The following is a 15,236-nucleotide window of genomic DNA, read 5'->3' as shown; positions in this document are numbered from 1 at the left end:
TGCTTTTTTGCATTTCTTTTCCATGGGAATGGTCTTGATCCCTGTCTCCTGTACAATGTCACGAACCTCATTCCATAGTTCATCAGGCACTCTATCTATCAGATCTAGGCCCTTAAATCTATTTCTCACTTCCACTGTATAATCATAAGGGATTTGATTTAGGTCCTACCTGAATGGTCTAGTGGTTTTCCCTACTTTCTTCAATTTAAGTCTGAATTTGGCAATAAGGATTTCATGATCTGAGCCACAGTGATAGGAAATAGCAATTTAATGAAAGAGGCTGCTTTGTTTTAATTCATCCTCCAAGAATGCAAATGCATTATTTTATTTTGAACTTTAACTTCAGAAAATCATCCTTAATGAAAATTTTGAAAAATTAAAAAGAATTATAGGAGATAAATACTGTTTTAAGTACAAAGGAGAATTTTCATTTCTAATGATTCTAACACTATCCTCAGACAGATCTTGGTTATATCCTGATTCTTCTACTTCAAACTACTTAAGAACTGAGTGAAATTACTCAACCATTCAGCATCAGTTTCCTTATAAATGAGGGATATTATTAGTACCTGTATTATATACTTGTTGTGAGAATGAAATGAAATCATTTACATAAGATTATAAGATGCTGTTATGTTAATAAGGACTGGCCTTGTTATAAGCCTTCTGTAAATCTCGGCACTCATTATTTTTATTATCATTTTCAGGTAAATGTTGACCTGGTATTGAATTGTGGGCCTGTGAAAAAATGGAAAAGAGAAGAAAGGATGGTAGTAATAAAAATAATAGGAAAAAACATGTATACAGACTCTAATAAAACTATAATTATATTGATATTATAAATGGGACAGAAAATAGCAGACAGTTTTATATACCAAAAATAAAAAAAGGTAATATATGAAGTTCATGCATAAAGTTTTATTCAAATATAAAGTTCAGATTTCAAATCATTCTGTGTCAATAAAAAGCAAATTGACATTTGATATGTGGTATCAAATCATACCCCCCAACTTTATTTGGAGACTTTCTTATCAATAAGCAGCATGTGAAACCAGTTTACTTCATTCCTTCTCTTATCAATGTACATTTTTTTGAGGAGTAAAGTGGTTAATTTAAATGAATTTTTTTTCCTGCAAATAATAATGGGAGACATATATAACCTCTGTAATAGAATGAAAAAAGAGCACTCTTTGAGATGAGGAAATGATTATAGTACCTTTGAAATATTACAAATATTATTTGTTGTAAGAAATATTAAACCCGGGTCTCTTGAATTGTAGGCAGATTCTTTACTCTCTGAGCCACCAGAGAAGCGCACGAGATAAGATCCAAGTGGAAACAGAAGCTGTATAAATGAAATACTGAGACCTCAAGCCTGTCTGCTAGAGGGTCTTTAAGTAGAACACCCAAAGCAAGGGTCACACCCTGTACTATTTTATTCCTCTGTTCATTAATTTCACTGAAAACCATTTTCATACATAATTTTTTTCTAGAAAATGTATAACCTAATCACTCAGTAACATAGCCCCTCTTATATTTAAAATTTATTTTGATTATGTAGTATATAATAGCCATAATAAATGGAAAGTTATTCAAATACATGCTGCATATAAGATTCCTTTATATATTTATGAAATCTGAATATCTATAACTTCTTCAACCATCGGGATCACCCTTTTCTCTAAGGCTTATCTAGTATGTTCTATCAGCCTGTGATTTGTCTTCCTTGAGTGTACAAGATTCAGTCTTTTTATGCTATTTGCTCCACTGATTTTTCAGATATTTGGGAAATATGCATGTCCCACAAGCGTATCTGATTTATGCTTTTTATTCTCTCACTCTCTACTTCAACTCCAGCTCCCTTTCCTTGTCAACTTTTGCCAGATTGTAACTGTTTCTCCATGGTAGGATTTTTCCCTTTTTATAACTTCCCCCATGACCTCAACTCTCCCAGGCTTTAACATTTAACACTTTTTTTTTTTTTTTTCCAATGAAGGGCTGAGGATAACTTAATGAGTTTAAAACACATACACAAAAATGTTTTAAGACAACAAACCAAAACAGTAGTCTAGACACCAAGGCTTTATTATAAGAAATGAGCTTTCTTGAGAAAAAAGAGATTTGTGAGTTCCAAGGAGCCAGAATGTATACCATAAGTAATAGAGCAGGAAAGAATACAGAATTTGATGTCAGAGCGATTTACTCACCACTTGTGAAGAAGACAAAAGTTCAAACATTTAGTAAGTGAGAAATGATATGAGAAATTCTTCATTTCTCTCTGGGGTTATAAGCTACCTAAACCCTTGAAAAGGTCCTAGGTTTCTTTTTCTGAACCCCAGACTGGGAAAGTCAACAGAAACACTGGTGAAAATGCAAGAATAAGAGACGTGTGCCATATGGTAAGCTGATTAAAAACTTCTTGGTCAAACACGGTTCCAGGCTTTAGCTTATTCATAGTCAGAAAAGTCTAAACCAGTGTCAATGTTGTGTGGTCCACTAAACAGCAATTTATATGAATAGATGTTTTGTTTTTTTTTTCTTTTGTGTTAGAATGTAAATCACTGCACTGGTTTGTTTATGGAAAAGGTCTTACTATGAAAACTGTCAGATAAACATTAACACCAAGTATTATATATTTAATTTACATTCTGGTGCAAGATTCTTATCTCCTTGTGAAATGGCATTCTGAATAGCATTTGTCTAGACAGTTGGAATTGAGGGCAACATTATATTAAATTATTTAAGGAAACTGACAAAATAATATAAGTAAAGGCTTTTATTGTACCAGATATTAAAATAAGGATAAAAGCTACTATAATTAAAACAGTATAGTATTGGCACAGGATTATGCATATAGATTTATGGAAAATAATAGAGAAATGAGCATCATATGAAGATTCATATGAAATAGGAATTTAAGAAAAATAGCATTTTGGATCATGTGGGAAAATATTTAATATATTTTGTTTTGCTATTTGGTTGTTGGCAGAAACAAATGTTAAGTTCATTATTTGCCTATAACAGAAAAGTAAATCCCATACTAATCCCATACTATAACCTGCTAAGCCAACCATAACAAAATACCAACAGACACTTATTTTCTCACAATTCTGGAGCCTAGAAGTCCACGATCAAGATACTGACAGGGTTGGTTTCTCTTGAGATCTCTTTTCCTGGCATGTAAATGACTGTCTTTCCACTATATTCTCACGTGATCTTTCCTCTATGTGAGAGCTGAGAGAGCGAGCTTTGGTTCTTATAAGAACACTAATCCTGTTGAATTAGGCCCCTGCCCATATGATTTTGGTTAATGTTAATCATCTCCTTTAAGGTCCTGTTTCTGAATATAATCATGTTGGCATTTAGGGCTTCAACATATGAATTTTGAGGGGACACAATTCAGTTCATTGTATATGTGAAAGAAAAAAATGTTTTGATGACATTATAAGGATAAAATTTTTAAAGCATCATATACCGTATTGAACACAAAACACGAATCTAGACTCCTTAACACAGTGCTTTCATCCAAGTTGTTGAGCTTATCACTCATTCATTTTTTTATAGCTAAATAGTATGCCATTGAATGGATGTATCATATTTGTTCATCCATCTGTTGAAAGACATTTGGAATATTTCCATCTTGTTTGCTTATGAGTAGGACTGCTATAAATATTCATGTACAGGTTTTTGTGTAAATATAAGTATTCACTTTCTACAGTAAATACCCAGGAGTGGGATTTCTGAGGCATAAAGTAAGCATCTGCCTTGCATGTCTCCCCGCAGGCAATTTGGGAAAGACGTAACTACAGCAGATCTAAAGTCTTGGCAGAATTTCCTGGGATATTTCTGGAACAGCATGGGGGACTTGTGAACAAGACCATTTTCCCCCTGCTTACCTATCTTCCCAGGGTTCTGTCATGAGGCAGTTTCTTATCACCTCCAGTGTTTTGATGAGATGAGTTTTGCCTTGCAGCTTTTAGGGAACAACAACAGGCTATAAAACAGCTTACCTTCAAATCAAAATTTGCTTTTCAGTAAGTAAAAGTTTACCTTGCCACTCATGTCATATCATCATGTTATTTGACCCCTTTCGTTTCAGTGTCATACTTGGGGATCAAGGACATGGGAAGCTGGCACTTTTACTTTTTTTTTTTTTTTTTGCTTTCTAAAGTTAAAGTGTTAGTTGCTCAGTCATGTCTGACTCTTTGCATCTTTGTGACCTCATGGACTGTAGTCCACCAGGTTTCTCTCTCCATGGAATTCTCCAGGCAAGAATATTGCAGTGAGTAGCCATTCCCTTCTCTAGGGCATCTTCCCAACCCAGGATGGAACTCTGGTCTTCTGACTGCAGGCAGATTCATTACCATTTGAGCCACCCATGAAGCCCTTTATTTTCTATGTAGCTAATATATTGTCTGGATCTGACAAGAAATTATTGTTTCTTCAAAGGCAGTCTTTTGGTTGCCTGGATTTTGAATTAATTACATTTAAAAAATGAATAGAGCTTATGTACATACTCATGTACAGATTTTTGTGAGAACACAAATTTTTATCTAAAGTGAATTCCCAGGAATAGTATTGCTGAGGCATATGGTGAAGAAGAAAATTCCCATAATACAGTGTATGAGAGTTCCAGTTGTTCCACATTCTCACCAGAACTTGGTAATGTCAGAAATACTTAAATTGGATTGTTTCTTTTCTTATAATTGCATTTGGAGAATTCCTTAAATAGTCTGGATATAAATCCATTATTAGATATACAATTTGCAAATATTTTTCTCTAATTCTGAAGTTTATCTTTTTGTTCTCTCCACAGTTTTTGAAGAACAAAAATTTTAAATCTTATTGAACTCTAATTAATCATTATTTCTTTTTTGGAATGTACTTTTGGTATTATGTCTAAGAATTCTTTGTCACAGGTCATGAAAGTTTTCTCATATTTTTATATATATTTTATGAGTTTACACTTCATATTTATGTCATGAGCCATTTTGAGTTAAATTTTGGATAACATATGAGGTTTAGGGTAGATTCTTTTTATTGCATAGGGATATCCAATTTTTCTAACATTATTTGTTGATTTATTTTTCTCCATTGGACTCTTTTTCATTTTGTGAAATATCACTTAGCCATATATTTCTAGATACTCTGTTCCATTTCATTAATCTTGTGTCTATCCCTTCACCAATACCACCTTTTCTTGATTACTATAGCTTTACAGTATGGACTTCCCTGAGATGGTAAAGAATCCACCTGTAATGCAGGAGACCCAGGTTTAATACATGGATTGGGAAGATCCTCTGGAGAAGGAAATGGAAATCCACTCCAGTATTCTTGCCTGGGAAAATCCCATGGACAGAGGAGCCTGGCAGGCTACAGTCCATGGGGTTGAAAGAGTCATACCCAATTTAGTGACTAAATCACCAAAAACCAATATCTTAAATTTTAGTAGATGGTTTCTCCAACTTCATTCTTTTATTTTTAATCATTTTAGATATTATAGTTCTCTTGAATTTTCATATACCTTTAAAAAATCAGACTGTCTATATCTAAAATACTCTACTTGAAATTTGATTGGAATTGCAATAAATATGTCAATTTGGGAACAACTGACTTTTTTACAGTGTTGAGTCTTCCAACCCCTGAACACAGCATTTTTTTCAAGTTATTTAGGAATTAAATAACTTTTAATTTATTAAAAATCACTATTTTTTATGATTAATGATTTTAATCATAAAAATTATGAAAAAATCAGGAAAGGAAGAATTTGAACTATGGATTCAAGTTTCTTAATAGTTATAAAACTCTGTAGCATACATACTTATTCTTCATTGAGTTTTGATAACGTGTCTATAAAAAGATGTCCATTTCATTTAAGACATAAAATTTATGTTCATAGAGTTGCTATGATTTTTTTTCCCTCATTGTCCTTTAAAACTTGTGTTTCTGTGGTGATGATCATCCATTTCTTTCCTGATATTATAATTTATGTAACAATGTGTCTCTTTTTGACAGTCGTTTTAGAATTTTGTCAGTTTTTTTCTGGATATTTAAAAGAAACAGCTTTTGGTTTTATTACTGTAGTAATAAAACTAGTAATAAATTATCATAGACTCAGTGGTTTAAACCATACACATTTATTGTCTTATAGTTCTGTGGTCTCTGGTACCAATATCACTAGGCTAAGGTGTCATCAGGACTGCATTTCCTTCTGGAGGTTCTAGGGGAGAATATTCTTACTTTTTCTGCTTTCTAGAACTCATCTGCATTCCTTTTCTCCATCTCTCTTTCTCTACCATCAAAGCCAGAAATGATGGGTTTAGTTTTTCCTGCATTGCATGACTCTGATATCCTCTTCTGTCACTCTCTTCCTTTTTTGTAATTACTGTGGGCCCACCAGATAAACCAGGATAATTTCCCTGTCTTAAGGTCTATAACTTAATCATATTTCCAAAGCTCTTTTCTCATGTAAGGTAACACATCCACAGGTTCTGAGAATTAAAATGTGGACATCTTTTGAGACTATTATTCTAACCATCACATCCTACAGGTATTGAATATTACATAAAGTGATTTTGTGTAACTCCTGTGGAGGAGTTTATATTTTTGCTTTTAGTAAGCAATTGATCAATTAGTTTCAGGCCACAAATTTCCTCTTGTCTTTTATTGGCTGTGATTCCAATATCAGTTCAATTTTTAAAGCGTTTGCTATGCTATTCAGATGTGTTCAGTGTTTATGGGATCTATTGGCCTATTGGTTAGTCTCAGAGATATGGCCTCTTAGTTCAGTTATGCTGATTGAGAGGATATCTCAGTTCAATTCAGTTACTCAGTTGTGTCTGACTCTCTGTGACCCCATGGACTGCAGCATGCCAGCCTCCCTGTCCATCACCAACTTCTGGAGCTTACTCAAATTCATGCCATTGAGGAGATGATGCCGTCCAACCATCTCATCCTCTGTCATCCCCTTCTCCTCTAAAGTCAGCCAGTGTTTCCACTGTTTCCCCACCTATTTCCCATGAAGTGATGGGACCAGATTCATGATCTTAGTTTTCTGAATGTTGAGTTTTAAGCCAACTTTGTCACTCTCCTCTTGCACTTTCATCAAGAGGCTCTTTAGTTCCTCTTTGCTTTCTGCCATAAGGGTGGTGTCATCTGGATATCTGAGGTTATTGATATTTCTCCCGGCAATCTTGATTCCAGCTTGTGCTTCATCCAGCCCAGCGTTTCTCATGATGTACTCTGCATATAACTTAAATAAGCAGGGTGACAATATACAGCCTGATGTCCTTCTTTCCTGATTTAGAACCAGTCTGTTGTTCCGTGTCCAGTTCTAACTGTTGCTTCCTCACCTGCATACATATTTTTCAAGAGGCAGGTCTGGTGGTCTGGTATTCCCATCTCTTTAAAATTTTCCAGTTTGTCATGATCCACACAGTCAAAGAGAAGATCTACATAAGTCTTATTTGAAATTTAGACCAGGACTTGACAATCAGCTCTACAGGATTATTTTCCCCAGCATTTCCCTCTGCTCCATCTTCCTGGTTCTTATGATTCCCTATCAGTTCATCCAAAAAGCTGGGACTTCATTTACCTGGCTTGACTAAGGACTTCCACAATGTGGCCAAGCAGTGAGAGGATAGAAAGACATAAAAGAATGTTCACCCAACCTACTTGAGTTTACAGGCCCAATTATTATTGCTGAGTTTCAGGTTACATTGATAAATAGTTCCATAGAAAAATACACAAAACGATAAGAAGATAACATGAAGAATAGCACTTATGTATAAATATATAAATAAAAAATTTCTCAATGCTACTCGAATTGAAAATACATATAAGGATGCAAATATCTTTCAAAAATAAAAGCAATGAGATATCTGTTTTCACCATCAGTGGCAAAAAATATATATAAAGACTCTCACATAACATAGACTAGAAGATACTCACTTTTGGTAGGATTATTTACCTTGTGTGATTGGGTAAAAATGTTCTTTGAGGGCACTTTGGCAGACTCTACTAATATTGAGAATGCACTGATACAGCATTTGCAGTCTTTAGAATCCATGTTACAAAAAATTTTTCACATATAAACAAGGGTATGAAGATATTAATTATACTATTTGTAATAACAATAGTGATAACAAGTAGATAACAATAACAACAATTAATAGAAATAAATTTCTATAGAAAAGGATATAAATGATTATGATTCAGCTACATTATGGGTTCTTTGGTGTCATAATAGTAAAGAATCTGCCTGCCAATGCAGGGGATGCAAAAGACATGAGTTTGATCCCTAGGTCAGGAAGATCTCCTGGAGAAGGAAATGGCAACCTACTCCAATATCCTTGCCTGGAAAAATCCCATAGACAGAGGAGCCTGGTGGCTGCAATCCATGGGCTCATGAGTCAGACACGACTGAGCACAGACACAACATGAGTTTGACTCTTTGTAAACCCATGGACTGCAGCCACCAGGCTCCTCTGTCCATGGGATTTTTCCAGGTAAGGATACTGGAGTAGGTTGCCATTTCCTTCTCCAGGAGATCTTCCCAACCCAAGAAATGAACCTGACTCTGGCGTCTTTGAGCATTGGTAGGCAGATTCTTTAAAACTATTCCACTTGAGAAGCCTGAACACATATACACATGGCCATTTGTGTGAGCTCACACTTTTTTTAGTGTGAGATTGATCTATTGATACTGATGTCTCCTATATATTATTGACCAGTGAAAGCAAACTTTGTCACAAATAAATATGTATTATACAATTTTTTGGTGTGTTTTATTTTTTAAGAGAATGTTATATATATAAACAACTGGAAGGATTTATATAAACTGTTAAGTATAGCTGTCATGGGATAGAATGGAAATAATTAAGAGATTTAACATTTGACATGGTATGTCTATATTATCTGAATTTTTATAATTAAAAATCTAAAAGTACATGAGACATTTTATAAATGAAACAGTACCAACTTTTTAGAACTTTGTAGTCAGGAACTATTCAAATTTGAGATTAGAATGATAAATTTTTAACTACCATGAAACATGGTTGCAGAAAATTGATAGAAAGCCTGACAAATTTGGCACTGGCAGGATGCTTAAGTGATAACAGGAAATAACATTTGCTCCCAAATTGGGAAAGGAGTACGTCAAGGCTGTGTATTGTCACCCTGCTTATGTAACTTATATGCAGAGTACATCATGTGAAATGCCATGCTGGATGAAGCACAAGCTGGGCTGGAATCAAGATTACCAGGAGAAATATCAATAACCTCAGATATGCAGATGACACCACTCTTATGGCAGAAAGCAAAGAGGAACTAAAGAGCCTCTTGATGAAAGTGCAAGAGGAGAGTGAAAAAGTTGGCTTAAACTCAACATTCAGAAAACCAAGATCATGGCATCTGGTCCCATCACTTCATGGCAAATAGATGGGGAAACAGTGGAAATAGTGAAAGACTTTATTTTTCTGGGCTCCAAAATCACTGCAGATTGTGACTGCAGTCATGAAATTAAGACGCTTGCTCCTTGGAAGAAAAATTATGACCAACCTAGACAGCATATTAAAAACCAGAGACATTACTTTGCCAACAAAGGTCCATCTATTCAAAGCTATGGCTTTTGCAGTAGTCATATATGGATGTGAGAGTTGGACTATAAAGAAAGCTGAGAACCGAAGAATTTATGCTTTTGAACTGTGTTGTTGGAGAAGACTCTTGAGAGTCCCTTGGACTGCAAGGAGATCCAACTAGTCCATCCTAAAGGAAATCAGTCCTGAATATTCATTGGAAGGACTGATGCTGAAGCTGCAAATCCAATACCTTAGCCACCTGATGCGAAGAACTGACTCATTGGAAAAGACCCTGATGCTGGCAAAGATTGAAGGCTGGAGGAGAAGGGGACGAAAGAGGATGAGATGGTTAGATGGCATCACTGCCTCAATGGACATGAGTTTGAGTAAACTCTGAGAGTTGGTGATGGACAGGGAAGCTGGGCGTGCTGCAGTCCATGGGATCGCAAAGAGTCGAACATGACTGAGCGACTGAACTTTAACTGACTGAACATTTACTCTGTGTTATGATAAAAGGGTTGAAATGTCTCAGGAGAATTATAAGCTGATTTTTTATACTTTAATTTTTCATTAACATTTTATCAAGGAAGTCCAATAAATCAATCTTATTAAAATCTTAAGGAAATATTTACAACTCATATATGGTTTATATTCATTTTTACTATGTTTTACATTTAATAACTCATTGCCTCTGAATCTAGACAATTTTTATATGTCTTTTAGGCATCTAGAAAATGTTAGGAGAAAGCACTCAGCTTTTTAAATACTGTTACACCAGAATTTTAAACATGGTATTTTTTTTTTCTATTGCTATTTCTTCTTTGAGAGGTTTTTCTTGTAAGTGTAAATATTCTAAGAAATGTTTTCTCACATATTATAAAATGCAATTGCTAACTATATTCTGTGATGTCCCCTGATATCTTTCCTGTCTACTCATTCACTGTAAAATGAATATTTACCACTTTATTTCTACAAAACCCGAAATGTAAAACTTCTAGTATTTTTCTGAATAGTGGCCCTTTAACACTAATAGAATAAAGTGAGGTCTAAAACTTACTGCATTGTGCAAGAAACAATGGGCAAAAAACTGTTCTTTATATACATTAGATTGACTTTCAACTTGGAGGTTGTTTATTCAAACTGTATTTATATTAGCACTTCAAACAAAGTTGTTTGTTTTTTTTTATCTTTTGGGAAAGAATACCAAATCTTTCAGCATGTGCATAAAGTATCACTGGGAAAAAAATCAAAATGAGAAAATAAAATTAAGTTTCTAAAACTAGCTTACCCTTTTAAGATATTTGGTGAATATAATTGGTCAATATCTAGTATAGTATTATTTGGAGGCTATTGGGCTGTTAACTGTTTTCTTTACTTTCTGAACTTTGCAATGGAAACTTGAATGGTAGAAGATTTCACTCCTTGATGGTTAGGGTGGATTTTATTAGAAATTATGTGTTATAACAATTACATCAAAGAATGAGTGTAAACTTAGACTAGGAACTGAGATGGAAAATAAGATAATTTAATTTATTACCCAGTAGGAAATTTGGTAAAGCTACTGCTATCTTCTACTCACAAATAAAGCCCATTACAAAATTAGACACATGTAGTATTTCAGTGTCATTTGTCAGTGTCATTTATTTCCATTTTCATGTAGAAGAGGATCAAAAAGAAATGCGTGTCTTCTCACCACAAAAATAGCATTTTAACACTCTTTAGCTCATGTTATAATTTTAAAAGATATATTGCTGGACTCTGAGTCATTAAATGATTTTCCTAAGGTGATGGTGTTCTCTGAAATCTAGATTTGCTGGATGAATGCCCTTTGGTAATGCAGCAGTTACTACCTTTTGCTAAAGGAGCCAAAAAAGCATAGCCTTTCCTGGAACTGAGAAAGCTTTCCAAAGGCATTCATTCATTTATAACATTTTACTTAAGATTATTTATTAAGCTAAAATGTTAACTTAAAAAAATCATTTTTAATTTTACTTGTTGAAATGTCTAAGTCAAGCAACTGACAGACAAAATGACACAACTCTGCATATACTTTTTACCACATTATAGTGCCTGTAGATAAGGGCCCAGTTCAGTGCCTGCGATCCAATATGTTGGTTCCCTCTTTCCTCTCCTGTCTTGCTTCTTTATTGATTGCCATTTCTATGCAGTGCAGATTTCCAATCAGCATTAAAAAAGCCCCAAAGCTATACAATGCAGCTTTTACTGAATTTTCCATCATTCATGGAAACAGCCGCTTACATGGTGGTGCTACCCCAGCACCTTTAATTTATTTCTTTAACTTCTCATTTTATTAACCATTTAAAGAGGATATTTTTTAGGATTTTAAAATTTGTTTAACTATACGTGTATTGAAACCTTGTACAGAGTATTTTTCTATCTTATAAAAATATCAAAAACATAGGCATGTCTGCAAGAGAGTAAACTAAGAAAAAAATTAAATTCAAGACAAACATTTCTAAAAGCAATCAACCCTTTACAAATGTTTGTGTTATGTAATTCACACAAGTAACTGGAGTTGAGGGAGTTCTTAATTATTTAATCTTTCAATTGCAAAGCAATAGTTAGAACTGCTGTTTATGAAATAGTGCTTATTTGCAAGAATAGTTTTAAATCAATTAAGAATATAACTTCATTAATTCACCTATATAAATTCATATGAATGGGCTTTCTTTTCATTTCTCCAAAATAATTTCTGCTTATCATTTAGATTTCAATTTAAGCATCATTTCCTCAGGGAAGTAACTTTCCAAACTGCATAGGTCAAATCCATCGTAGCATTTTTATCTCTCCTTGTAATTGTCATATTGCAATTTTATCCTCTCACATATTAAGTAGTAAGCTCCATGAAAAAGGGAACATTCATACTTGCTAAGATTTTAGCACCTGGGCTTGGTGCCAGAGAGGTACATAGTAGGCACATACTTTATGAATGAAAGAATGAAATGAATAAAAACAAATACAATTATAGAAAATCCCTCTACATACAGAGGAATCTCCTTAGAGTAACAAACTCCATGTTTATCAGTAAACATTTAAATAGCACTTACTCTGTATCAGACTCTATACTAAGCACTTTGTATATATTTTTTCAATTTGTAGATGAAAAAACTACATGCAGAAAAGTTGAGAAACTTATTTAATAGCACAGAGATAATTAGATGAGGGTGACCTAGGATTTAAACCCAGAGAATCTGGTTTCCAACTATATGTTTTTAACCACATTATTCTTATCTAAAAATCTTTGAGATGGGTGCTGTATAGTTATCAAAGTCACCTAAAGGCTGGTCTTTTATAAGAGCCAGAAGCCTATGAAATTAGATTTTATTTTATCAGCATTTAAACTTTTATAATCAAGGTGATATAAACATTTAGTTAAAAAACAAGCTGAAAACCCAGAGAAAAATACTATGCATGAAGCAGGCAAATTGGCTAAAATGTTTAAGACTCTTTTATATATAAAATATTATTACAAATCAATAACAGCAATTCACTAGAATAGGCAGATATGAACAGAGAGCTAACAGATTAAAAAACACAAATATATATGAATGAAAAATATTTTACTTATATTTACTAATATAAATTTACTACTTTATATTAGTAAATATAATAATTCACTATTATATTTAGTTAATATGTTTTTATATGCTAATAATCAAAATTATTAATAACCAAACAAAATAGATTAAATTACAGAGAGATTTCATTTTTGATAATCACATTGAGCCCAGTTTGCTATGAAATCACTTAAGATATAGATATAGATACAGATATAGACACATGCTAGAGATCTAATTGTGAAAGATATATGTACCATGATGTTTACTGGAATACTCTTTTAATAGCCCAAACTAGCAATCATCTAAATGTGATCAATATAAGACATTGATAACAAAGAATATTTCTGAAGTATTGAGAAACTTGCATGAGGTTGTGTAAATTATAATATCTAATTATACTTTGATTTTATAAGAATGAAATAAGGAGGCTTTGTGATTTAGTGAGAAGAATATTGTCTTGTTCCGATTCTGATATAGATTTCCTTTGGAGCATCAGCCAAGTTATGTTTCTATGATACTGTGATAGTATAATTTTCATTTATAGATATTTTATAAGCAGACTTTATATGTGTTGTTACAAACATACCCTCATAAACCAGTGAAATATAATAGCCCAATGGACTCTTTTTATTATTAAGATGAAAATTAATCTTACATTTTGTGATTTTTATCTTTTCCTCTGCTAATGTAATTAAAGCCAGTTTCACTCTGAGTATTTTTGCTTCCTAGCCAAATAATCTCTTTTTTTTAAAAAACAGCTCACTATGCTAGCTCTGATGTTCAACATACACAATGTACAGAAAGTTAAAGTTTCTTCATTTTAATTTAATTATTTTCTGTTTATTATAAGGAATCCCTATGACTACTTCATGAATCTGGAAAACAAAATTGGCAAAAAATATGCATACTCTATCAACCATATCACACTTAATTCAGAAATAAATCTAAACAATTAGTCACTGAAATTTCAAGTGTCTTACTTTTATCATGGTAACCTATGAAATTCTATTTTTTATCTCTTCTTCATGAGACCATTATTTGAAGGATAGAAATATTACCACCCTTTAATTAAAAAAAGATTAGAAAATTTTGATCTATAATCTCACTCTCTGAACATAAGCTATACTATTTTGGTTATATAGACTTATTGGGTTTTCCCTATGAATATATTCCATGGAGTTATAATTAGAGTTCACGATAACAATGTAGGAAAATTCTGAACTCACCTCCTCCCATGGGCACAGAGTCTACAGCTACATATAGGACATTGGAAGAGTCCCTATTGTTGGAAAAGACTGATGCTATTCTAAGTCACTTCAGTCGTGTCTGACTCTGTGCGACCCCATAGATGGCAGCCCACCAGGCTCCCCTGTCCCTGAGATTCTCCAGGAAAGAACACTGGAGTGGGTTGCCATTTCCTTCTCCAATGCAGGAAAGTGAAAGTGAAGTCACTCAGTCGTGTCCGACTCTTAGCGACTCCGTGGACTGCAGCCTACCAGGCTCCTCCGTCCATGGGATTTTCCAGGCAAGAGTACTGGAGTGGGGTGCCATTGCCTTCCCCAGGACGGCAGGAGGATAAAGGGATGACAGGAAGATGAGATGGTTGATGGCATCACCGACTCAATGGACATTCATTTGAGCAAGCTCTGAGAGATGGTGAAGGACAGGGAAGCCTGGCGTGCTACAGTCTCTGAGATCACAAAGAGTCAGACATGACTTAGTAATTGAACTGAACTGAACTGAAAGGTTGAATGAGTGTTGATTACACTGAGTACATTAGAAAGCATCAAAGCAATAAGAGAGGCTGAAAGACAATCTTATCATAAACCTCTCTTCTGGAGTGGTGACCCACAACCAGGAGAAAACTGAGAACACAGAGCTCCTTTACAAGGTGCTAAGGTTTTTCCAGTGGTCATGTATGGATGTGAGAGTTGGACTGTGAAGAAAGCTGAGTGCCGAAGAATTGATGCTTTTGAACTGTGGTGTTGGAGAAGACTCTTGAGAGTCCCTTGGACTGCAAGGAGATCCAACCAGTCCATCCTAAAGATCAGTCCTGGGTGTTCTTCGGAAGGAATGA

At 34.0% G+C, this 15,236-nt stretch overlaps 1 protein-coding gene across 20 annotated transcripts in view; it reads left to right on the top strand.

Moving 5' to 3' along the window:
- The window catches only part of CTNNA3 (catenin alpha 3), a 1,911,430-nt gene that overhangs the window by 1,342,291 nt on the left and 553,903 nt on the right, over positions 1-15,236 (top strand). The window contains exon 12 of one of the 20 annotated variants that reach the window (XM_055590717.1): positions 708-1,268. The exons of the other annotated variants lie outside the window; for them this stretch is intronic. Coding sequence (XP_055446692.1) covers positions 708-718 — 11 coding nt within the window. The 3' untranslated portion in view covers positions 719-1,268. Of the gene's footprint in view, positions 1-707; positions 1,269-15,236 lie in introns of those variants that run through there. 20 annotated transcript variants of the gene reach the window in all.

This window comes from Bubalus kerabau, chromosome 1 (genome assembly GCF_029407905.1).
Source record: "Bubalus kerabau isolate K-KA32 ecotype Philippines breed swamp buffalo chromosome 1, PCC_UOA_SB_1v2, whole genome shotgun sequence".
NCBI lineage: Eukaryota > Metazoa > Chordata > Mammalia > Artiodactyla > Bovidae > Bubalus > Bubalus kerabau.
The sequence above is the reverse complement of the archived record's forward strand: the minus strand, read 5'-3'. Positions and strand labels throughout refer to the sequence as shown.